This window comes from Phalaenopsis equestris, unplaced genomic scaffold (assembly GCF_001263595.1).
Source record: "Phalaenopsis equestris unplaced genomic scaffold, ASM126359v1 Scaffold001081, whole genome shotgun sequence".
Lineage (NCBI taxonomy): Eukaryota > Viridiplantae > Streptophyta > Magnoliopsida > Asparagales > Orchidaceae > Phalaenopsis > Phalaenopsis equestris.
In genome coordinates, this window is record NW_018165520.1 from 277,880 (window position 1) to 305,501 (window position 27,622).

The 27,622-nt window shown below is 35.1% G+C and overlaps 1 protein-coding gene across 1 annotated transcript in view; it reads left to right on the forward strand.

The window, feature by feature from the left end:
* LOC110033054 (flavin-containing monooxygenase FMO GS-OX-like 4) overlaps positions 1-12,712 on the forward strand; it is a 67,885-nt gene extending 55,173 nt beyond the window's left edge. The window contains exons 7-8 of the mRNA XM_020736908.1: positions 5,290-5,574; positions 12,302-12,712. Coding sequence (XP_020592567.1) covers positions 5,290-5,574; positions 12,302-12,532 — 516 coding nt within the window. The 3' untranslated portion in view covers positions 12,533-12,712. The remainder of the gene's footprint in view (positions 1-5,289; positions 5,575-12,301) is intronic.
* The last annotated feature ends 14,910 nt before the right edge of the window (positions 12,713-27,622 follow it).

Consider the following 27,622-nt stretch of genomic DNA (forward strand, 5'->3'; position numbering starts at 1 on the left):
TATAGCCAAATCCAAGGTGAATTCTGTTCATCATAGTTAGCAACTGAAGAGGTCAATGAACTAAAGTAACAAGGTAATAATACTTACTTTGAAATACGGCATGTAACGAGAATCATTTGCAATTTGTTCAGGAATATTTGCGAACGATGTATCCGTTGGCTTGATGATCTGTGTTGCTAAGCTCACCAGTGCTTGTAAACCTTTGGAAAAGTATCGACTAATGGTTTCTGATGAATGTTGAAATCGCTCCATAGCTCCTCTAACTGATTCATTCTGTGAGAGCATATATAATGTTATTGCCAACACCTCTCTCGTTGTTGTTCTAGAAGAACCTTGTAGATGGTGGTTCCGACTTAACTCGTGTAGCAGATCGATAAAAATAGGCGCAGTCATTCTGAAAATATTACTGAACCTTATCGGATGTCCAGCAAGCATCTCACCCACCCATTTGTCCCCAATAAAAGAGGACGTCATGCGTGGTATCCGTCTATAACTGGAGCGATAGTACTCCAGCAATAATATCGCTATAGCAGCAGCCCATGCCATTCTTTTGCGACGGTCTTGCAGTGGGTGCATCCTGAGATGATAAATAGATTAGGATGAAAGAAAATATGTAGAGGTAGCGTAAAAAATAAGTGAGACAACATTTTCTGAAGATAGGGAAAAAAATCAGATAATACATAGCACCATAAAATAAGAGTAGCTGCTGTAATAACAATACATATTTGATAAGTCTAATGAAAGATTAGTACAAAGTTGACTCATTCTTCAACTATAACACGTAAATACTCAATGCGCATCTCGGACCGTAGTGCAATGAATATTTCCCTACGAGTAGGGTCCTCGAGCTTTTGAAGACATTTTGCCTGAAAGCGCATATCGGATGCTACTTCTGGAATAGTATCTAAGATGGCCAGGCAGTCCCAAATGGTGCTGTCAGGAGGAGTTGGAGCTGTGAAAGCTGCAATTAATTCAGCAAATGAACCTTTTACAAAACTGTCACTCTCTTTCTTCTTCCTCGCAAGTCTGGGCCTTTTGGACATGGAATTGGACTCCTCCATCTCTTTTTGGTTAATGCTAGGAATTTCTTCATCAGCTATAACCTGTTCAGGTGGCAAGTCATTTGACATTCCTGTAAATCCCATCTCGCTTGGGTTTGCTGCGTGCTTTCCAGTCGCGACAACCCCCTTAAACATGATGTCAAGTTTTGTCTCGAAGTCTGGCTCAATTTCACACTGCCTATACTTTTTCGCTGCTGGTAATGCCTGTAACAAGCTTATTTAAGGGGATCAGTTTGAAAATAATTTGAGAAGTAATGTTATTGAAAAAATAAATGTATAATATTACCTGAATTTTCTCAGTCCACCATTCAGCTGGAGCATCGATCGTCCTTTTAATTGGATCCCATCCCAACCCGGTAGCACCACGTTTCAACTCTTTCCATAATTTCCATTCTTTTTTCAATTGGTCCCATTTGTTTTTGAATTTTAGCTTGTCGTAATCCCTACCAGTTAATTCTTTAAATCTCCCAGCTATATTACTCCAGCCTTCTTTATTAAAATACGTTGTTGGCCTATTCCCCAGTTCAGTTTCTTTAATGCATAGGTCACAAAAAATATTTGTAACTTCTTTATCCCACATTGCAGACGTACTACCTTCAGTTGCCTTAGACGTTTTGGTACTATTGGGAACAAATTTAAAATAAGCACTATTGAAAGCAACCAACTTTTAAACAACAACTAGTCGAGAAATAAAAAACCAGAACCAACATAATATCCAATGTATAAATAAAGAAAAAAGACATGAACACGAGAGATTTTAATGTGGTTCGGTCGGAGACCTACGTCCACAAAAGGCAACCCACGTATATTTTATTAACGAAATCGAAATACAAGTACAGCTATAACAATGAACTATAGCAAATACAAGTACAACTATAACATTGAACTATAGCCAAATCCAAGGTGAAGTTCCAACTTTCAAGAGATAATCTGGAAGCGATGTTGATATCAAAGTACCTAAGCCTTCACTGTCCTGTAGGGACGAATATCAACTTCTTTTGAACACATCAGCCAAGGACTAAAGCCCCAATGTGGTAAACAAAATACCAACAATGCTATCAAACACCAAATTCCACAACATCACCAACATATGGCCATTACAATGGCCATTACAATGCTATCAAAATACCAACATATGGCCATTACAATGTCTTCCCTCTTCTCATTGTCTGCAGGTATATCCAGAGCACATGTGCCACTTCTGGAGAATGGCTGTATGAAGGACTTGATTGGCTCTCTAACAACATAGCTAATAAGGTATGCCTGCAATTGCTGTAAATGGCATTTACACATTCCACAAAATTCTTATGTATTTATCTAACATCTGAACATTTATATTTTATATACATAGCACTCAATTCTTTAGCATTACATCAAAAATACCACCATCAATATTTTCTTAAAGTGAAACACACCTTCTTATTCATAGGTTTATAAAACCAAGGTGTTACATGTGTAAATATTAAATTTTGGGTGTTTATATGTTAATGCATTAGAATTGTGTGGTATATATGTAAATTTCCGAATCACCAATAACTATTGCTAACCAGACCTGTGTATTTTTGTTGGTTTAGAAGATGGAATTTGGTGTTTGATAGCATTGTTATGTATTTGTGTTATAAGTAGAAGAAAAATGCTCAAATAAAGCTCTCACTAAACACGCTGAAATGAACTTATCCACTAAATACTCAATGCACAATCTTCCCCTCACGCTCACAGTCACTCCACTCACTCAAACTTCACACACACACACTTTAAATCCTTCCCCTAACATAACTCCACCCCATATATTATGCTCCAGCATGTGTAAATATACAACTGAAACCATCAAATCCAGCCCTGTATGGACCAAAACCGAGCCAACAAATGTAAAAATAACTTCCAGCATTTATTTAGGGAGCCATAAGAGTAGTAAAGCTGCATAATGAAGTCCCAAATGTTTAAGATGTATATTTACACATGAAGGAAATATCAGCACATCAGAGCTGAAAGTTGGATGAAAGAAGAATAGAATATCCAGCATGTGTTAATTCTATCTATCTATCTATCTATCTATCTATCTATCTATCTATCTATCTATCTATCTATCTATCTATCTATCTATCTATCTATCTATCTATCTATCTATCTATCTATCTATCTATCTATCTATCTATCTATCTATCTATCTATCTATCTATCTATCTATCTATCTATCTATCTATCTATCTATCTATCTATCTATCTATCTATCTATCTATCTATCTATCTATCTATCTATCTATCTATCTATCTATCTATCTATCTATCTATCTATCTATCTATCTATATATATTGTTGTGATATAAGTAGAAGAGAAAAGCTCTCAGCAAAAATGCTGAAATGAACGCATCCACTTAACACGAACTGCACAATCTTTCCCTCACGCTCACAGTCAATCCACTCACTCATACTTCACACACACACCCTTTAAATCCTTCCCATAACATAACTCCACCCCATCATGTTTAAATATACAACTGAAACCATCAAATCCAGCCCTGTAGGGACCAAAACCGAGCCAGCAAATGTCCAAATAACTTCCAGCATTTATTTAGGGAGGCATAACAGTAATAAAGCTGCGGAATGAAGTCCCAAATTCATTTAGGGACCAAAACCGAGCCAACAATGTATATATATATATATATGAAGTCCCAAATTCAGCATTTCATGTAGCAAATAAAAATAGAGAAATGAATTTTCCATTGCTTCTCATATGTGCTTCAGCTACCCAATTCGAATCAAAGCTTTTAAAACCGAAATCCCCAATTTTATAACCATTCAAGTTTATGCTTAGATGGTGAGAAAAGGATCGAACATAGCCGAAATTGACCACGTAAGGTGGAAAAAGTAAATACATAAGAATTATATGATCAGTATGCAAATGCTCTGCATAATCTGCATTCAAAGATAAACCATGAAGGCCCAAATTTTGCATTCGCATATATGGAAATGCCCCTTCAAAATTAAAAGCTCAACGATAAGAAGATGAAAAAAATTACAAAAATACATACAGAGCTCCGTGAGTTCGAATCAAAGCTTTTAACCAAAACCGAAATCCCTAATTCTATAACCATTCAAGGTTTTGCTTAGATGGTTAGAAAAAGGATCAAACAGAGCTCCCTGATCGAATGAAATCTTAACCAAAACCGAAATCCAGCACTGTAGGGACCAAAACCGACCCAAACAAATGAAAAAATAAGCCATAAGAATAACAAAGCTCAAGAATTTGTACTGATTCTTTTATAACCACCATATGAACAGAAATAACTGTGACAGAGATCGAACACGGCCTCCGGGAAGGAAGGAGACGGATATCGGGTAGGGCAAGAGTGAGGGGTCGAAAAAAAAATACCTCATATCACGGATCACAGCTTCAGGCAAGCTCGAAACCGAAGGCGAGACGGGAAGGGCGAGGGCAAGGGGGAGAAACGGGAAGGACAACACGGGAAAAACAACCTAAACGCGAGAAGCATACGCGGAACGGCGCCCCTAACCGGATTACCCCGTCCTTAAGGAAATAGCGGTATTAAAACGACGCGTTTTAAAAACTTGTCATGCGAACGGAATTTCCAAACGGAAGGGCGGCGTTTTCAAAACGCCGCCGCTTCCCAAACGCGCCCCCAAACGGGCCCTTAGAGTTCTATCATCTCCGAGTCGCGCCTCACCTTTTCTAAATTTCCCTAGTTGTATTGTTGGCATAGGTTGGGAGTGAATAATGTAATATCACTTGTCTGACTTCGTAGAACACCATGGCTTTTTCTATTCTTTTTTTTTTTTTTTTTTTTTTTTGGAAATGTGTTCTATATATATATTTTTTATTATTTATTTTTATTTCATTTTATTTATATTTTGAAACAAAATATGTCTAACATATTTGATTAAAGTATGATTGTTTTTAAGAATATTTTTAAAAAATGACAACTTATTTTTAGAAATAAAATATAGAAATGTAAAAAAAAAAAAAATAATAAATAAAATTGATTCGAGACAAGCTAGCTGAAATCTAATGCCACCCACAACCCGGCCTTTGTGACTGTGAGAGGTTTGTCATCCGGTACCATTTAGGATGAGCGCTTGTTTTATTGTGTGTGCATTGGGATTTTCGCTAAAAAAAAATCAGGTCTTATAACTAGCAAGATGTTATTTATTGGGATTGATTATTCGGTCTATATTCTCAAAGTGTCTAAATTCCTTTTGATATTTTAAGGCTTTACCCAAGAAAACCGGACCCAGCAGTAAAGGTAAGAAGAAAGAACTATCGCCACAAGATGCAGCAATGGCAATCCAGAAGACATTCAGAGATCATTTGTCGCGACGCTCTCGGACTCTTCATTCTCTTAGGGACCTGGCCGTGGCTAAGTCCAAGCTGAAGGAGATTAGAGTCTTGTTCTCAAAATTTTCTTATCGTCATCGGTTATCAAAAGATGCAGAAGAGCGGCAGAGGTTCTCTGAGAAAATAATCATTCTTCTACTCACCGTTGATGCCATTGAGGTAACGATGCTATCTTTTCTTCTTTTATAATGTCTAATTAATCATTCATTTTTTAAATTTCACTGCAAAATATAATTTTTATCTCTTATGAAAATAATAACATTAGATTGACCTTCCACACACTTTTTTGCCCGACCTAGAATTTTGGGATATGTTATTGTATGAGTTCCCATAACATAATGTTATATTCCCCCGCTGACCCTATTTTATATTTGGAAGATTATGTGTATAATGCTGTATCTGAATCTTAAATATATTTATATATCTTATAAATATATCTCTTTTATTTTATAATTGGAAGATTTACATACATGCAACTCAATTTCTATATATTAACATATCTAGCATCTGAAATTCAATTTTTACATTCATGTGAGCTTAATTGTGCATGGAAAGGTGCATTTCACTTAAAAAAAAAAAAAGAAGTTGCATTTTTATGTGATATAAAAGATTTTGGTGGTTTAAATGTAAAACATAAAGTTTAGGTGTTAGATATGTAAATGTGTAGGAATAAAGTAGTATGTATGTAAAAAAAAAAAGTTGCATTTTTATTTATACTGAATATGATAATTATTTTTTATTAGTAAATTATAAAATATTTGAGATGCATTGCTATCGTTAAAAAAAAAAAAAAAAGATTTCTATGACTTACAAAATTCTCATGTAATTATATATGTAACACCTAAACTGATTTAAATCTATAACCTTCTCAATGTATGAAAATGTGTATTTTATTTTTTAAGACTTTATAATAGTATTTGATGCATGTCGGAACACTTGCGAAGGTAGAGTGAGTATGTAGTGTTTTAGTGTAGGGCAAAAGATAAAAGAGAAGCACAAAGAGACACCTCGATTTGTTAAGTGCAATACCTTGGAAAGGGAAAATTCACAGGATTTAGTCCAAATGAAATGATCCGCTTATAGTTATGAGTATATAGATCAACTCTTTTCTTAAATTAGAGAAAATAGAGTTACAATGTTGTTCTACAACGGTAGTTCAACAATGATAGTTGTAACGCGCCACAAAGGTCATAGCTAATTGATATGAAGGCAATATCTTTTCATGACTATTGTAGATGGGGGCTTTAGCGCTAGCTTGTCATAGAGGTCATAGTTTAAAGTCGTGGTATTAGTTGGTCATGTAGGCCGCAAATAATTGTTTTTAGATTGTCGGTTGGCCACAAAAGTCAAAAATAGTTGTGAGTCACGTAGGCCATAGTTGTTGTAGCGGTGAAATGTGAAACTGTTTTTAGGTTATAGAAGTCGGAGTTGGGACTTACGTGAGTTATGAGCTATATATGCTATATTTAGTCATTTATATCACAGCGGTGAACTGCGATAATGTTCGTAGGCCACAGAGGCCAGAGTTGGAAGTTGTATAAGTTGTGGACCACGAAAGCCGTAGTTGGTCATATAGATCGTAGTGATGAGCTACATTAACGTTTGTGGGCCACAGATGTCAAAGTTAGGAACTACATAAGCCGTGAACCATGTAGGTCTTAGTTGGCCACAATGTTATAGTTGTGAGTTGTGAGTTGCGATAACGAACATAAGCCACAATGGTTGAAGTCGGTAGTTGTATGATCTGTGATTACATAGACCTTAGTTGGTCACGTCGACTGTAGTGATGAGTTGCAATAATGCTCATAGGCTATAGAGACTGAGTTGGGAGATGCATGAGTTGTGAACTACCGTGTGATGAAGTGTACTAAAGTCCATATGTCATAAAGACCAGAGTTAAGAACTGCATGAGTTGTTGGTCATATAGGTTATAGTTGGTCATACGGGCCGTAGTGGAGTGTTGTAATAGTGTCAGTTGACTGTCAAGGTCATAGTAAAGGGCTGTAATTGTAGTGAACTATATAGGTCGTAGGCCGTAGTGGAGAGCTTTGAGGAGAGAACTTCAAGAGTTTGAAGAAGGTCGTTATAATTTGAGTACAATTGTTGTAATCAATTATTGTGTAGAGTTATACTGTAATCAGGGTGTGTTGTTACTCTTCAAGAAGCGTCATTACACCACCTTCAAGACGTGGCATTATACTGTATTTGAGGTGTATTATTACACTGTATTCAGGGTGACTCGTTACACGACATTCAAAGTGCATCATTGCGTCGTTTTCGCGGTGCATCGTTACAACGTCTTTATGGTAAATCATTACATTGTCTTCGGGGTGCATTGTTGCACAGTATGATTCATCGACGTCAGTGATCAAGGAGCGAACAGTGCTGGTCGAAGGTGGTAAACAAGTGGTGTTCGACAATGGTTGGTAACTGTGGGAGTATGAAGTGTTCACCATGTCTTCAGTTCAGAACAGTACTTTGATTTGATTGTCTTCTCTCGGTCCAACTTTAGCTCTAGGTGTCACTTACATTGAGCGGGGTTAGGGCTCTATTTACACAACCTGAGAGAGGTCTCCCTACAAATTGGGAAAGAATTTGAAACACTTCATCGGACGACACAAAAAGATTCCCACGATTGGACATTGTATTGTGGAAATTAAGTGCTTTAACGATGTTGGAATTGAGTGATTTTGGGCTTATTGAATTCTTCTCATTGAGACACTCAATTTAACTATAAGCTAGTCAGATTTAAAATCCACTTGTCTCTCCAATTAGCCACTGAAAGCTTCTAAAAATGGTTAATGACTTGATGTGGGCTTGATTTGAATAAGATTGGTCCAATTTTGTTGTCTCATCGAGTTGGTCAGTTTGATTATAAGTTAGTTAAAATTGGAGTTATGGATGATTTTTAATTTGAGTTTGAATGTTTCTTGTTAAAAAAAAATGCTTCTAGATTCATGTTACACCTTGGGATTTAAGCCAAATAATGAAACTTGTTGATGATGTATTTGTTGCAGCCCCCACCCCCCTTGGGATTTAAGCAAAATAATGAACCTTGTTGATGATATATTCGTTGGGCAACTTTGCTTATTTGTAGAAAAATCATGCAAAATTTCTAAAAAAATTGAAATTTTTTTATTTTTTGATTCCACGGTTAGCTGCAGGCAACGACGGTGGTGGCAGGGTGTGAAATACAGCTTTGCTCGAAGTAGGTCGTCGGTCTAGAGTCAGGCAAATTGGGGCTTGGGTGCAAGTCGTGGGTCTGGTCAGCTCGGCAGGTTGAAGCTGGTTGACAAGGAGGTTAGTTCGGAGAGACCAGGCCGTGTAGTGCTGCCGAGATCTAGCCACATTGTGGCACGATCAACCTGCCCGGTGATGTGATTTGCACGTGGTTGTGCGATCGATCACGTGGTTGTGCGATCGATCGCGTGGTTATGCGATCACACAATCATGTGGATCACAATCCATGTGTATATGATTTAATGGTCTGGGTTGCACACGTTACAGGGATGCATAACCGAGTTGGATCTACTTGAAGGCTTGATCTAGCCATTGATTTGGGTTGGATCGGACGTTGGAGTTGAGACTGCCGTGTTAGACTCCAATTTTGGCTCTTTTGGACAATGCTTTGGTTTTTTTAACCTATATATAGACCAAAAAGAGGAGAAAAATATTGGAGTGTGCCTGCCCGTTTGAGCAATCTACAAAGCTCCCTTTTGTGTTACTATTGCCCATCTCACTAGAGATTTTCCATGATTTTGTGGCATTTTTCAGAGGGGATTTTTTATGCAAATGTTGTGTATTCCCGTGGGGATTTTCCACGCCATTGTGGTGTTTTTTCGAGGGGACTTTTTAGGCAATTGTTACATTTTTTGGAGGAAATTTTTTGCATTGTTGTCATGCTTTTATTAAAGAGTTTTATGCGTTGCCATCGTGTTTTCTTAAGGATTTTTTGTGTCACTGTGCTGTTTTTCAAAGGAGATTTATCGTGCAACTATTGTATTATCTAGAATGTATTTTCCACGCTACTGATGCATATTATGAAGGGGATTTTCAGTATTGTTGTTGCATCTTTTGGAGAAGATTTTTTGTATTGTTGTTGCGTGTTTATAAGGGGATTTTCTGTACCACTAGTTTTCTTTAGGAGTTTTTTTTTGCGCTGTTATCCCGTTTTTCGGGGGAAATGTTTCGTGTTTTTTTGAGGAGTTATGGAAATCCTGCCCTCGCAACACCCCCACCCCCCCTGAGAAGGCAATGTTGGTACTCTTAGAAGAAAAGTTGGCTCTTTTTTCGATAACGTGGAAGATCGAGCTTGCAGAGAACGACTACATCTTTGGTGAGCACAAACAGGTGAATAACTCCCATGCAATAGACACATTTTCTTTGGGATATCATTTAGCAAAGTGTAGAAAAAAACCTTCATGAAGGTTTTTTCTCACTCAACAATACCAAAAACTAATGGATACTCGAGAATTGAGGAAGACACAAGTTAATCTTGATCAGAGCACGAAAACTTTGCAGGCTTTTTGATCGAGAGTATTAGCTATTTAAAGGGAGAATGTATAATTGTGATCCTAGCTTCATGAGGAGAATTTTTGCGACGCTTTTGGCAAAGCGTTTGTCGATCGTGTCGTCAGATTGCGACTGATCTCAAGAACATGTCTTTCATTTAGGCGTCTAAAGATTCCCCCTCAGCCCAGAAAAAAGGGTTCAATTAAAAGTGACTTGTAGGAGTATACTTATGATGGTGACGAGAATACTATAGTGAATTGTTGATTTTATTTATGTTAACTTGCAGTTTTTGTACTAGTATCTGTTGGTCGTTGTAGTTTTTCAATTGTGTGATGGGACATTTGTACTTGGTGATAATGCGTTTGTCTATATATCTTTCTTTTGCTTGATGTAGTAAAATTTGCCCCCAGTCTGGAAGTGGTTCTGTTAGACTTGATGTATGAATGAAATGTGTGATGATTAACCCAACACAATCGTGTTATGGATGTTAACATGAACATTCTTTCAACCTACAAGGAAGGTTGCCCTTCATTCTGGAAGTAATTTTCATATATTGTATGTTTGAATGAAATGTGAGAAGGTAATCCCACCACAACCGTGCCTGAGATATAAATGTGAATGATTTTTCAAGATTGTAATGAAGATTGCCCTCCACATCAAAAAATTTAGCATCGCAAACTTGAACTTGTGTCAAAAGGGACTTTTTTTCCACAAAAGGTGTCAAAATGATGCGTACCAAAAGATTCATCGGGCGACTAAAAAAGATTATTAGCTGCATGAGTTGTTGACCACGTAGTTCGCAGTTGTTCATGTAGGCTATAGTGGTTAGTTACAATAACGTCCATAGGCTACAGAGGCCAGAGTTTGGAACTACATGAGTTATGAGTCATGTAGGTCGTACTTGGTCACATAAGCCGTAGTGGGGTGTTGTAGTAGCGTCAGTTGGTCGCTAAGGACGTATTAACGGGTTGCAGTTGCATTGAACCATTCAGATCATAGGTCGTGGTGGGGAGCTGTGAGGAGGGAATTCCATGAGTTTGAAAGTCACGATGTTATGAGTACGGCTTATGGGGAGTTGCACCACACTCAGTGTGTGTTGTTACACCATGTTTAGGGTGTCTCATTACACCGTATTTGTGGTGCGTCATTACACCATTTTCGGAATGTGTTGTTACACCATCTTCAGGATGCATTATTGCACCAATAAGTGGTGCTTCATTACACCGTATTAGGGTTGTGTCATTACGCTATTCTTGGGGTGTATCGTTGCGCTGCCTTTGAGATGTGTCATTACAATTTTGGGGTACATCATTATGTTGTATTTGGGGTGCGTCATTACAACATCTTCGAGATGCGTCATTACACCATCTTCGAGTTCCATTGTTAAACTGTTTTCGGGGTGTGCTGTTACATTGTAAGATTCATTGACATTGTCGAGTAGGGGATGGCTAACAATGGCTGATACAACATCTTTGAGATGACAGAATAATATTGGAATTCCCCTCCTCTAAGTCCAACTATAACTTCAGGTCCCCTTTCATGAACGAGCTATTACTATTTATAGTTTGAAAGAGGCTTTACTAAAATTAAGGAATGAAATACTTCATTGGGCGACTCAAAGAGATTCTCACGGTCAGATGGCATATTGTGGACGTTTAAGTGCTTTAACAATATTGAAATTGAGCGATATTGAGCTCGTTTGATTTGTCTCATCGAGAAGCTTAATTTTGACTATAAATTCGTCAAAATTGGATTTTGTTTGAACCTCCAATTAGCTATTTAAAGTTTCTAAAAGTGATTTAATAGCTTGATTAGAGTTTGATTTGACTCAGATTTAGACTAATTTTAATGTCATCGTGTTCGTCTAATCGAGCCGGTCAGTTTTCCCTGTAAGTTTGCTGAAATCGAAGTAATGAATGATTTTTGATTGAGTTTGAATGTTTCTTTTTTAAAAAGTATTATGAGGTCGTGTCACATATCAGGATTCTTGTCAAATGATGTAAAATTTGTTGATAATGCATTTACTAGTATTTTTGGTGTACCATTGAAAGATTTGAATTGTATAAATATAAAAGTTAAAATTGAAATGTTAGATTTGTATATAAAAAAAAAGGTGTTACACATGTAAATTCAGTAGAATTGTGCGGGAATGTATGTAAATGCTCCACATACATGATTTCCAGCTTAGTTGAATTGTAGGCCTGCCAACAATATTCTTATTATCGAGACTTCTTCAAGGCCGCCCCGTCCTTTCCTTACAAAATAAAATCTGCATGTACAGTCCTATTTTCTTGTAATATTCTACAATCAACTAGTCTTGATGCACTTGTTTCTGTATACCACTATTAATCTGCAACGGAACAATTGTTCATAGGGTGAAGATTCTATGGTACGCTCAGCTAAGAGATCGATGACCCGTGAGCTGGAAGCCCTGCTTGAGGTGGTCGATCCGCAACCATACCCGGAATTAGGATCAAGGCGACCAAAGCTTGATCTGCCGGCCATCTCCTTCCCAACTGAGATTGCTTCCGGCTTGGCTGATGTCCTCTGCATGCTCGATCAAGACGACGGTAGCAGCAGCATCCTGCCCGACTTATCGCTCTGATACTCACTTGTGTAACAGAATGATTGTATTACGTCCCAACTCACGATCTGATCTTATTTGGTGGGGCTTATTTGACATGTAGCGCCTCATTATTGAACTCCGAATACATCTATCATATATAATATTTTTCTTGTAACAGAATGATTGTGGATGGTCCTCAAAATGGAAGGATTATTACGTATGGTGAACATAAATATGAAATTTTAGTAGTAATATAATGATATTATATCACAAATATAATATCTTGATAATATTATCAAAATATTATAAAATTCATACCTATATCTATATCTATTTCGTTTGCCTCGGAATGTGTGCGTGTGTTTTTTTGGTTTTTTTTTTGTGATGGTGAAAGGCCGACGGCTGGCAACCAGTTGTATGATTGATTTGAACGGGACCTGTGTCTTCTCAATCTACCCTTGCGATGTAATGCCAGGATGCATTTTCCCTGTGGAGAGACAAAAAAGTGCCATCTGCCATTTAATATTTGTACAAGTTGGCGACATTTTCGGCTGCGGCCATTGCAATCTGCATAGGGTTTCAACGGCCGGTACATCTTGAGAAAGCCTGCCACCACCAGCATTCGGTAAAATAAATTCTTAAATAAAGCAAAATAAATTACGCGTTCATCTTAATTTGTTAGCTTGCAGGTTTTGAGTTTTGTCATCCATATAGTAGCATGTCTTATCTGTCTGTATGTATGTATGTATAGAAGTAATTAAATTAGCCTAAAATTAGAAGAAAATTTTTTTTACATATTTATTAATGTTTAGTTAGTTAAATTTTTTAAAGTTATATGAGATTTTAAAATTAAATTTAAAAAAAAAGATGTATTTTTGAAACTAGGGGCATTTATATATATACCATTCATTTCCAATGCATTTAAACATCCAAAACTTAAATTTTACTTTTTACATTAATATCACTCAAATATTTCATATCACAACATAATAATATTATTATTTAAGAGTTGAAAAAGTGAAATGAACATTTTAGTGTATAAGTAAAGTGACATGTAAGTAAGAAATTGAATTTAGGTGTTAGATATATAAATACATAAGACTTGAATGATATTCATGCAAATCATACAATTATTTATACTTCTTTGACCGTTCCATCCGGCAAAGTTAGTACATAAATGTTTGTCCTGATTTTCAGGCTGCTTGATAGTGCAGTGGGAGGACCATGGCTGGATTGGATTGGACATATTTGGTTTTTCTTGCCTTTATGGCCGAGAGAGACCGCTTGGAGCCAAACTATTTTTTTTTAGGAATGATGAGAGTATCTCGGGGAGCAAACACGCAATTATAGTAAGAAATTTTGGGTTCCGGAGCACAATCTTAATTTTTTAATATTACTGTTGTAATGTTTTTACATTTACTTTGTACAAGCAAAAACAATTATAATTTCTTTAGTACTAAAAAATATTCTTTGTATTTTTTTAGTTCTGAAAATCATCTGTATACGATTGAGCATTATGATGTGGCATTGATCCGTCGGGAGAGATCTAACTCCATGACGGACGAAAGTCAACAATTCTCTCAAAGAGTCATCGGGTTTACTCGAACAATCTGCCAAGATTCCTCATCCAGGGCGAGGGGATGGTTGGAGCCGCCCTAATATTAAAGAGGCATCCAACACCTCTAGATCAACCCTTTGGTCATAGCCGCTTAGATCATAACTAGGTCAGGCACCATCTCATGCTTTCGGCCCATAAACACATGAATCATAACCGGGTCAAGAGCCATCTTAGGCTCACGACCTATAGTTACTCGTATCATAATCCGGTTAAATGCCATTTCAAGCTCGCTATCTTACGACTATGTATTGCACAAAATACATAGTCCTAAGCTCTCTTATGAAGCCATAAAAATTATTCTTATAGTAAACCCACGAATTTGACAAGCAAATTTTCTTCCAAAAATGATTTCTCGCTACGTCAGCATGGTCACGCTTAAACTGGCACGGTCACGTCTAGTCTCTGAAAAGGGTGGCATTTTCATTCTCGATTCAGGGATGGCCACACCATTGGTCTAGAATTGTGGTGAGGTCACGCCACATTTTGGCATGGTCAACTGTTGTTATCAAACATGTGGCATGGTCATGCCGCCTTCAAGCGTGGTCACACCACTTCAGGCCACTTTTTTGTTGGTTTTTCTCGTATAAAATTGCTCGTATTAAGTACTTGTAACCTGCACAACATCGAGAAAAACATTTCTCAAGTGTAAAGATGTAATAAGGAAGTGGAAATAAGATGTAAAATGCTGGAAAACGTACATATGAAATCACATATAATTGACACATGTCATCAGTTAACTTGATGATAGAAAGATCGTGGTACGATGTTATACGACCTCGAGAGGAAATCTCCCCATACTGGTGAGAAACCGCGGAGACTGATCCATATGAGAATACAAAAGACATTGTGATGGGTTTCTTTGGGTGTAGTAATTCCTCATTGTCTCCTCCAAAAATCCTTTCATTCATGCATGGGCCAGTAATGAGTGTGGGGTAACCTAATCTTACAGTGCTTTGACAACTACCTATGTAGACTATGGACCGGTGAATCACTAGCCCTATATCTATTATCTTCCCTTGTTGAATACGAAAGTTTGGGACTGCCCAGTCTTCTGTGACGTCAATGAGGCTTGTGATGGGGAGGAAGCGGGCTATAATAAAGCAGTGGCAGGTTCGGGATGTCAGATTTATGTGTGTGAGTGGGAACATATACATTTTTTTATTGAGTAGAATGTCATCATATCGAAGGGAAGCATCTATATTAATGAGCTTTTATGAATCAAAAGAGACAAGGCATTTAGTTCCCTTAGTTCTATGAGCCATGTGAAGAAATATGAGGAAAATTCTTAAAGAATGAAAGAAAGAGAAAAACTTATATGCACCAAGAATCCTTGTCCTGTTATCATGATAAATAAATGAAATAAAGGGAACTTAGACTAGTTTAAAAAAAATTAATAGGTGTCACGATGCTTTGTAGAGGCAGTACGATGCTGGAAAGAGATAAACTACAGTGCCAATGCGCTATCAGGGAGTGTTGTGGCACTACAAACAGAAAAATAGTGAAACACTATGGTGTTATAGGAGAGCATGACAATACTACAAAAAGTTTAAGAGAGAGGACAATAGTTATTGACATCAAAATCTTGAGAATATGGACTCTATGGTGCTAATAATGGGTGTGGTGGTTCAATTGTCCCAAAATATATAGTAAAAAAGGCATCCTAAAACCCACAAATTACCATAAATTTACCATCAACTCCCATCATTTTCATACCAAAGAATCATGTTATTCATCAAATCAAAAACATGCAATGTTGCAAGGATGATGAGTGAGATAATGACACTGTCTCCGATTCCTGACATGCAAATAGGTAAAAGAGACATGACAAGAGCTTGAAGTGGTGCTAGACATGCAACACTGTGACACTTGTTAAGGAGATTCAAGGGTTTTATGCCACATGATAGAATTCTAGAGAGATCATTAGACAATAGAGCTTTATGGAGCACTGCAGTGCTATCAAGTGAATGTTGTGGTGCTATCAACATAGTGTTGCATCGTTATAAGCTCAAAACTATGATGTTATTGGGATAATTTCTAATAAATCAAGCATGATATATTCATGATTATCCAAATTTCTACAATGATGATATATTCATGCTTATTCAAATTACTACAATCATACTCATTCACTAACAAACTGTCAAATAAAAATGAACACATAATAAGATAACACTTAGGTTACCGTTCAAGAAGCCCTTAGTTTATTTTCCTCAACCTGATAATGAAAAATTTATTTGGGATGATCTAACTCAATGAGTTCTCAATTATTATTATTATCTCCTCCTAAAAAGGTCTATAATCTTTGAACATTAGCTTTGAAAGTATGAATGGTCCTTCCATCCTCAATATTTATATCCCCAATAGGGTAAACCTTCACTTTAATAAAAGGATCATACTACCTAGACTTAAGCTTCCTAGTAAATAATTTCAATCAATCATTAATTCATAAAATCTCTTATTAAGGCTCAAATCACTTCTTAGCTAGCTTTTGATTATGCTAATTTTCATATGCTCCTTATAATTCTTGACTTCCTCATAAGTTTTTACCTAATTTCTTCAACCTCATTTGACTATAGTAATTTTTTCTGTTGAATAATTCAGATTATGGCTAAATTCTTTGACATCGCAATAATCCTTATGTTCTAATTCTAAAGGTAAATGATAAGCTTTATTAAAAATTAACATATAAGGATACATTCATATTGAGGTTTTACAAGTATTCTTATTGGCCATAGAGCATCATCTAACCTAAATGATCAATCCTTCTTATTAGGGTAACTATTTTCTTTAAAATTCTCTTAATGTACTTATTTAAAATTTTAGTTAAAAAACTAGTCCGAGGATGATATGTAGTGATAATTATATGTTTAATTCATATTTTGTTATAAATTTATTAATTCTTTGATTACATAAGTAGCTCCCTCCATTAATTATAATAACCATGGGTGATTCAAATCTACTAAATATAAATTATTTTAAAAAAAATTTTAACACCTTATGAATTACAACTAGTTAGAGTCACTGCATCCATTCATTTTGAGACATAATATACTAAAACTTAAATATAATTATATTCTAATAATGGTACAAATGATATCATAAAATATGTTCCCCATACATCAAATATTGCAACTTCTAAATTATAATTTAAGGTCTTTTCATTAATTCTAAGAGTCTTTCTTACCTTTTGACATTTATCAATTTTGTTAAAATATTCATGAATATTACTAAATTTGGTAGGCCAACAATTAGAAAATTTTGAGTTAGGTCATTCCATATAGTTATTGATCAAGAAGCAAAAAATTCAACCATATTTTTAAATTGTCTCTTATGGAAAAAGAGAACAATCTAAGCATAATAACATTATCAAAGACACCGTCAAATTTAATATTTGCACGAATTTCTAAAAAATTGATAATGTAAAGGTTTGTATCTACTAAAGGTGACCCATGAAAAAAAAAGTTGAACTATTTAAATGATTTCAAATTTTTGTTCAAACTTTTTAACATTGGTAGTAAGTCTATTACTCCTCTGATGTCTACCAAAGACAAAATTCTAAGGTAGACTAGATTGATGATTTTCTTCCAGTTTTTTAAGGTCAAAAGATACATTGATCATATCTTCTAGTTTTTTTTATCATTTTTAGATTGTTTGATTATTTTAATATATTTTTTTTCAATTTTAAGGTCAAAAGATACAAGTTCACCAGGTTCAATCCTAGATATGCAACACTTAATACTAATTAGTACACCTAAGTTAACAATCATAAAGTGAGCATAAATTAGAATACAAATAGTTAACTAATAAAATTAATATGAGACATAATGCAAAATAATATAAAATGATGTCAAGCGTTGTGGCACTAGCATATTGGCATTGTGATGCTATGCTACAAAAAAAAATGATACAAAAAATCAAAATATATATTCTCAGGTACAAACCAGAAAGCATTTTGTAGTGTTAACAAAATTAAATAATATAATGGTGTCAAAAACTTCATCAGTTGTGTAAACAGCACATGTTTCAACAAGCATACATGTCAATGAAGAAGCATACAAATTAAAGTCTGAATCTCAATGCCATATGGAACTTGATTAACTCTTGAGTTAGGCCAAATACTAATTTAACAAACTTGTAGTTTTATTCAATGTTCCCACTAAATTTTAAAAATGAAAATTAGAGAATGCAAAAGAAATTTTGATTTTTGAGGTTTTCAGATTTTTACACAAGATTCCTTTGAATTATTATTTTATTTAAATTTGAAATTATCCAAAAGTTTATTAATGTCTTTGACAATCGAGGGTCACTCCTAATTCTTCATTGAGATATTAATAATAAAAAAATACAAAATATTCCACATTCCTCAAATAATTGCACCTTTAAGTAACAATACACCTATTCAATTATGGAAATATTTGTAAACGTAGTTGTTTCACTAATTTTCTTATGAAATCTCTACATCACAATAGATTTTAATAATCAATCAAACAATTTAAAAGTAAATAAAAATTAAAAAGCTAACACCTCAACATGATTTCACGAAGTTCAGAACATAACTTAAATTAACTTATAAACTTAAACCAAACATTGATTCAAATGGAATAGACTTCGTTACTAACCATCTTTACTAACATGAAAAAGTGTTTACAAACTCCAAAAACAAAAAAAAAAAAAAAAAAAGAGAAGAAAGAAAGGAAACATTCAGAATGAGATTTCAAAGTGTCTCTCAGTCTTTTGCTTTGCTCCATCAGAAATGTACTTAATTCTTTATATCATTCTCCTCAAACAAATATTCACTAATTCGCTCTTATAGCACACACTTACACTCTACGCTCTCATTGTTACACACACTACCCAAAATCTTTCCCAACCTTTTTAAGCACTCCCTTTATAGAACTTCCCTCCATATTTTTGTCAAAACTATCAAAATACAAGGCAAACTGTCTATGATCGGTTCATAGTTTTGTGATGTTAAGATGTGGTGTTGCGACGCTCCAATGGGCACTAGGTTGCTACTTTCTGGCAAATGGTTGTTAAGCTCTCGGGTTTTGGATGCTAGTTCTAGCACAGTGATTTCCTAAACAAGGCATTGGTGCACTGGTTGTTGGCGCAAAGGTGTCATACTCTAACGTTTATGGATGAAATTTTTATAGTTGGGAGCTTTGTTAGGCAGTACATTAATGGCGCTAAGCGCTGGTATTTTAGTTTTGAGGTTGGAGCATCATCAAGACACTACAAATCATTTTCCTTTATCCTAATTTTTTTTTATGTTAGATTCCTATTGTAAACAAAAATAAATACAAAAGAAAATTATAAAGTTGAATAAAATAGCTAAAAATACACTTAGTTATGGACATTTTCAAACACTTAATATTAATGTAGAAAAAAAAAATTATTTTAAATAGAATATTTAAAATGCTTAAACTAAATATATGAATCATAAGTATAATAAGAATAAAATTTTATTTTTGGATAGTTATCAATTAAATATAGTTTTGCAACTTGTCTAATGCATGTATGTTAATAAAACATAATCTTATATTTCATAATTAAAAATCATCAAAATGCATTTAAAATAAATTAAATTTATTATTGTATTATGTGCATGATCTGGATCTATTAAATAAACATTTTTAATATTTATTCTCTACCAATAACTTTGTGACCTCCTTTTCTCTATTGTGTTTGTTAACTCAGTCAGATATCAATATTTATTTATTCAAAATAATTCCTCACAATGTATTTTTAGTCTATATTGATGACAACATTCTCATAAGCAGTGATGATAGCCTTTTGTTGTAATGACACTTAAGCTTGCTTCATAATTCTCAATCAAAGTCTCTTATTTTCTTGGTGTTGAAGTCATTTTCTCTTCTCAAGGTCTTCATCTTTTTGAAGGCAAATATATTCAAGATATTTTGGAAAAGACTCACATGACAAATACAAATGAAGTTACCACACTTATGAACCCTAACCACATGTCAACCATCTTTGATGGCACCCCTCTCATTAATACATATGAATATCATTATCTTGTTGGCAGTCTTTAATATTCCTCTTTCACTTGAGCAGACATTGCTTTTGTAGTTAAAAAACCTTCTTAATTTATGCATCAAGCAACCACCGTGCATTGGAGTGTTATCAAACGTATTATTTGTTACCTTCGAGCCATTATCAATCATGGGTTATTTCTTTGCTACCACTCCCCACTTTACGTGGCTTCTCTGATGTTGATTGGGAGGGAACATTGTTGATCGGATGCGGATGATTGCTAATCACACCTCAACAAATATTTATGTTATTTTTCTTGTTCATAATGCTATCTCATGAAGCTTCAAGGAAAACACACACAGTTGCTCGAGTCTCCACTAAAGATGATAACGTGTCATTATTTCTGTCATAGTCTAGCTCACATAGTTACCATCACTTTTTCAGAAACAATCCATTCAACTACTAACTACACCAACTATTTACTTTTGCATTATCTGTGTCACTTATGTGGCAATCCAATTTTTCATTCTAGAATGAAACATATTTTCATCAATTATCATATCGTTCGACATAACATTAAAATGGAGACAATTGTGTCTATCTTGTATCTTCTGATGATCAACCAACAAATGCACTCACCAAGCCTCTCTCTCACCATCGTCTTAGTTAACTTCATGTTAAAGTTGGTGTCCTCTCTCAGAACTCAATCTTGAGAGGGCACATTAAAGGAACAGTATAAACACATTTCACTATATTTTATATTTATTTTTTCAATTTTATCTCATTCTCAAAAATAGTCATTTACTTCATACGTTAATATACATTCCTTTTTTTATAATAATACACATCTATAACCACTATATAAACTCAATAATGTAAATTAACTTCTCTCTTAAATTGTTTATGACCCTTTAATTTCGACCTCATTAAAACTAAGGTAGTCTCTATTACTTAATTTGATTTATTTGGCCTTGATAATGTAAATTTTTATGAGCATTTTATATGAGTTTACATAAGGTTTATTGATCCTACTTCACTATATCTCTCTCCTTATCTCCTCCAATAAATTCCTCACACAAAAAAGAAATTCTCATATCACTATCCATTTTTTCTTTCAATAATAATGTAAATTTTCTCTCCTTATCCTAGATTTAAACATAATTTAACTTAAATCCTACCAAATACTGAAAAGTCCATCTTAAACCTTCAAATTTACTTGATCAAGATTCAACCAATTTTGAACGTAAATCCGAATTTAATAAATTCGCTGCTTCCGCCGCGAGAACACCGCACGAGGAAGAGTCTCTCATTATAGTATCAAATATGTGTTGAGGAAGGGAGAAATTATTGCGTACGGACACCGCATGCATCTCTGCATGTGGTCTCTGATCCCGACCGTAGATCACGGTGATCTACGGTCATGATTATTTCCGTTTTCTTTTTTAATTTTAGGTAGGGCACCGCATGCATCTCTGCATGCATGCATCTCTGCATGCGGTGTCTGATCCCGACTGTAGATCACGGTGATCTACGGTCATGATTATTTCCGTTTTTTTTTTTAATTTTAGGTAGGGCCACCAAAATACATCGGGACCGTAGATCATGTGATTTACGGTCCGGATCGGACACCGCCCCCGTGCGGTCCGGACACCGCATGCACGCTGCGTGCGGTGTCCGATCCGTATGAAATAATTTTTCTGAGGAAGGACATCTTCTTAAGGTAACGAAATGTTTTGTGCAAATATAAAATGGATTTGTCAGTTTATCAACAAAAAATAATTTGAATGAAAAACAATGAGTTTTTGTGTGAGTTCTAGCAGCTTGCTTCCGAATAAGGCAGAAACAAACACTGAAGCGGATGAGGAAGTGTATTTATTAATTAACGTTTAATTAAGATAATACATTGTATTAGTTACATATAAATTCTATTGATTAATGGACTATAAATCACATTGGATGAGCATTTGAACCCTAATGATTTAATATTCTTCGTTTTATTTTCAATAAATAATTTATGTTTTCATAAAAAAATTAATTAAACATTAATATAATTCAGAAATTATAAATGGATTAATTTAAGAGTTGAATCTCAAAAAAAATAAAAAATAATCTTACATAATCTAATTGTTTTTAATATCTGGCTTGCTACAGTGTTCTAGAATTTGAATATCTTAGAATTTCTTAAATCCGAAATTGTAGAATTTTTTAATTCCTGCCTGAATTAAATTGAAAAAAATTTGAGTACATAAGACGTACGCAGAGCTGCGTACGTCTGTAACCTGCAAATAGGTTACAGGGAGGATTTTAGGAGGTTACAACCGCGTTATACCCCCTGTAACCTCCCTGTAACCTACATGTATCTTCGAGTAAGCTTCGTGCTTCTGTTTTCATGTATAGGTAGGTTACAGGGGGTATAACGCGGTTATAACCTCCTAAAATCCTCCTTGTAACTTGTTTGTAGTTTACCGACGTACGCAGCTCTCCGTACGTCTTATTTACGCAATTTTTTTCCCTCCTAAAAGAGAAATATTTGCATATGTCAAACGTACGCAAAACTACATACGTCGGTAGGTTACAGAGAGAGTATTGGAGGATTATATCCGCGTTATACCACATCTCTATAATCTACCTGTAACTTACAAATATATGAAAATAGAAGCGCGTAACTTACTAATTACAGGTAGGTTATAGAGGGGTATAATACGGATATAACCCTTCAATATTCTCCCTGTAAACTATCAACGTACGCAACTCCACATACACAAATATTTTTCCCACATTTTGAATTTAATTGAATTTAGGACATCCGACAGCCGTTGTTATTTACTCCAACTTTTTCCTTTTCCGAAATGATGATCCAGCCTTCCATCATCCCCCCTTTACCCGTCTGTCAAGCAAATCAGACGATTGGATCATTGATGCTTAACAAAGGTCATAACAAAGGTCAACCAAAAAAATCCCTCCAAAAATCTTTCCTTCGCGGATTGATTTGCTTTCTTCCCTCCATTAATGCTGGTTTTGCCTTCCTATGCTTCGTTTTTTGCAACACGGTCTCTTCCTCTGCCTCGCTCCTCTCTTCTTCCTTGTGGCAGGAAATGAACAGAACCACTTTTGTTCCCAGTCCTTAACTCAACTTTATCCCCTGAAATCAAATGTTCAAAAATCACGGACAACAAGCAGCTTCGCTTTTTTATTTACTCCAGGCTTCTGCCCTGCTTTTACTGCGTTTATTTATAGCCGTTTTCTAAGTAGGAACAGAAATGGGTTCCCATTCAGCCATGCCGAGCTGGCTGGAGAAGTTGCTTGCGGAGAAGTTCTTCAGTCCGTGCGCACACCACGATGGCGTCAAGAAGAACGAGAAGAACATCCTATGCCTCGATTGCTGCTTTGGTTTCTGCCCCCATTGCATCCTCCCTCACTCCTCCCACCGACTGCTCCAGGTCTGACAGATGAAAAACACCGTTTATTCTTTCTCACGCTTGACATGCTCTGAAATCCTTTATCTGTAAAAGATTAGAAGATACGTGTACCACGACGTCGTCCGGGTGGAGGATTTGGAGAAGCTCATCGATATGTCGTTGGTTCAGGTAAAGTAAAGAGCGTTACTCCGACGTTGTAGAAAGGAACGATTTTTGAATTGGAGAATATGTTTCGTTCGTGGTTGTGTACAAATCAACAGTTCTATTGATTATAAATTTGTAATTTTTTTAAATGGTTTTCAGTCCTACACGACGAACAGTACAAAACACGACGAACAGTTCAAAGGTGGCGTTTTTGAAACAAAGGGTGCAGAGTCGTCCCTTCCGTAGCTCCGGCAATGGCTGCCGCTCGTGCGACCGACCACTACAAGAGAGTTTTTTGTATTGTTCTCTATCCTGCAAGGTAATGCGAATGAAAACGAGAAAGAGAGTTGCTTTTCAATCTAATGATTCTTCTTACCTGCTCAGGTGAAGCAATTGATGATGAGTGAAGGTGAGCTCTCCAGACACCTTCGTAAGTGCGATTATCTTCCGCTTTCGATCGACGATGATGGGCATCTCACGCCGGACTCTGTTCTAGAGTCACCCGGTTGCGATTCCTCGGGTTCTATGGGAAGTGGGGTTGCAAAAGACTCCATTGGAGGCGGTGGTGGAGGTGCCCTTTGCGGCGCGGTGAATGAATCCTCCATTCGGCGGAGTCGAAGCTACGCAGGCGTGTACTTTGGGACTGCGCTTGAACCGGTCGGTTCGTTGCGCAAGAGGTGGAGGAAGATGCACCGACCCAGCCGGTCTCCCCTGTTTTGATACGTGGTCTGTGATTGTTGGCTCCTAGGGTTTCTGCACATTTGAGAATTTATTTTAAACTGAAAATATTTTCTAATTGTGCTGCTAACAATTGCAGGAAAAAAAAAAGATTTTTTTGAATGTAAGAAGCTTTATGCTACAGAAATAGTAAAGGGTGAAATTAGCTCAAGCAGGCAAGCTTCATGATAAATCATGGCAAACACATAAATAAATTTCAATGTCCTTGTTCATTTGAATTGCATGACCTTGTTGACAAGACTGGCAATGGTTTACACGATTCAACTATTCTTTAATCATTAGAGAATCCTTTTGTTAGTTCTCATAAAATCATAAAGGGCTTTTACAGACATGGCACATAATTCTTATGTATCTACATATCTCACAACTAAAATTTTTCATTTTTAAACACATAATGCTATGCATGTAAATGTGAAAGATTAGAGGTGACATGAAAATACATAAGAATTGTGTGTTGGGCATGTAAATTATCCTAAAAGTAAATGTGGGATTCAATTTTGCTCCTTGTCATCATATTTCAGATCATTACCAATTGCTAAAATTACAAATCTATACAAGGATTCATATTTGTAGTTTAAGAGAAATTCATCCAAAAAATCATTCACAATTTTTTAGTAAGAGAATTTCCTATAAGAAACATCATGCATGCAAAAAGTATGTAAATTTTGATGTGCTTCTGTTGCCCAAAATGCAATTTACCATAGGGATCAAGTGGTATGTATGTAAATGTCCCAACATTTTTTTGGATGGTTAGCATTGATTTGATATATTGTTTGATCGACTTTAAAGTAGTTTATTGGAATAACAACCATAAGAAGCTAGTATCAATCAGGAGTAAATGAAATCGGGTAAAATTAAGAGTTTTCTTTTTTGCATTGCTGCATTAAATTTCTTAGTTTAATTGCATAGATTTTTTCTTTTAGCTGAATATTTAGATTAAAAATATGTATTATTAAGCTGTCTAAAATAAATTGTACACTTTATTATGTACCCAAAATAGATTTTAGAGACTATTATTTATTGGAATAAAAAGCAAAGGAAAAAGACATTCAACCTATTTACTCAAAACATTGACATCTAGAAGCACAATGGAATCATCATGTTAATTGGTGAGAACCTGAATCTATATATTTATGTTTTTCCAATTGATTGAAGTTGATGCATGCTTATTTACTCATTTTTTTTTATTTTCTTATGCAGGCTTTGTTTGATCCAATTTGGAGGCTTATTTAATGGCAAAGCTTAATGAGTGTCAATCCATCATATTCAAATATGGTGGATATTGGAACAATTTAGGAATACAAAAAGAAAAAAAATATTAAAGTGGCATGCAAAAAACCTTTAAGTTTCAAAATATGTTATGAGCTTTCTAGTGTTAAATGAAAAAAAACAGAGATGATTTGTTATCGACTTAGATGACATGAATTTAAGTTGCATTATAACAAATGTCGGACATCACTTAATGATTATAGACATATAACAAACAATGTTAAATTTATAGAGAAGGTTGCTCACTCAAGTGGATATAGCTGAGTTGGGTTAGTAGTCATCACAAAGACCAGTAGAGAATTTGTTATGTGTTTACAAGATTCAATGGTGCATGTTGATAAAATGTTGGAGAGCTATTGTACACTGTCTCTATTTATGATCAGAATATTGAAAGAGAAGTTTGTAATGAGGGATATCTAGTGAGCCAAAATGAATTGAGAGTTGGATCACCTTTTCATAACTCAAAATTTCAAATAATTTGATCGACCTGCTATAATTAAGAATAATTATGCCCAAAAAATTACAGCTAACAATATATCTCGTATTATTTTTGTTTTCTCCCATCTAAGAAGGCCTTGGAGAGTTCGAGCTAATTTTACATGCTAATGGTTGATCCTTTGAGTTGAGGAAACTATAATCAAGGCGGTTCTGTCTTGGGGTGAATATAACTGAAGATAGGCAAACAACTTCTTCTCAGGTTGCAAATGAGATTGAATAAATTGTGAAGAAGAATCCAAAAATCCGTCCTAAGCAGATCAACAATATTTTAGAGGGCTCATATAGGTTATATATCACATTCATATTTGAAATTGTGCAGATCGAGATAACAAGCTAGATATAATATTTTTGGAGGAATTGATGATAATTATAGGTGTTTATTAGTGTTATTGGTGGGGAAAATTTTATTATGATGTTGATGTGTCCACCACAAGTTTTGAAAATTTTCTATCAAAATGAACAGATGTGTTATTTCAAAAATAATATACTATTTCAAGAGGTAGAAATATTATCTTAACATGAATCTAACTATCCGATGAAGATAATCTTTCAGAACTATGGGTTTGTATTAACTAAATGTTTTTCTCCTATCTTATGTTTGTAAAGGTTTATTTAATCATGGGATTTGATATGTCTGCAAAGTTAATTTCTTGTATTTAATTAGATCCAAGGAGTTGTGGACTCCTGAAAAAATTAGATTAAAGTATTGGATTATATTATACGAGATTTCAAGATTGATATTTTAAGATAAAAAGATTTATGATATGAAGAGATTTTCAAATGAGGGAGTATCAAGATTTGGAAAGTTTTTTTTAGAATTCAAATGTTGAGAGACTTATAGCATTTGGTGATGTGCTATGAAAAGGCACTAGAAGTGGATTAAACAGCTTTGTGAAGGAGTACCCTGGGATTAATATTGAAAAATTATTGTACTTGATTTAATTTATAAAGGTTGGATTTGAAAGGTTTGAATTTAAAATGGTTTGAATTGAATTAAAAGGTTTTATGTTTTTGGAGTTATGAGACCTTGTTTTGTAATACACGCGTCATCGTGATTCAAAACATCGATAAAATCCTTTGCGCGCGAATCAAGCTCAAATTTGGCACAAACGACATCAGGTTGCGAAACAGACCATGCAAGCATAGGGCTGTCAAAAAAGCTCGTTGTTCGCGAACAACAAGTGCTCGTCTCGTTAAGTAGCTCGTGTTCGGCTCATTCGCTAAGTAAACGAGTCGAGCACGAAAAAGTTTTTAATGTTCGAATTATAAATGAGCCGAACACGAGCAGCTCTTTGTTCGCTCGTGTTTTGCTCGTTTTAGTTCGAAATAAAAAAATTATTATACGATAATATATTACATATATTATATATATAATAATATATTATATATTTTTATATTTTAAGTTTGAATCGTAACACTTTGTGCAATAATATGACTAGTGATTTATTTTTC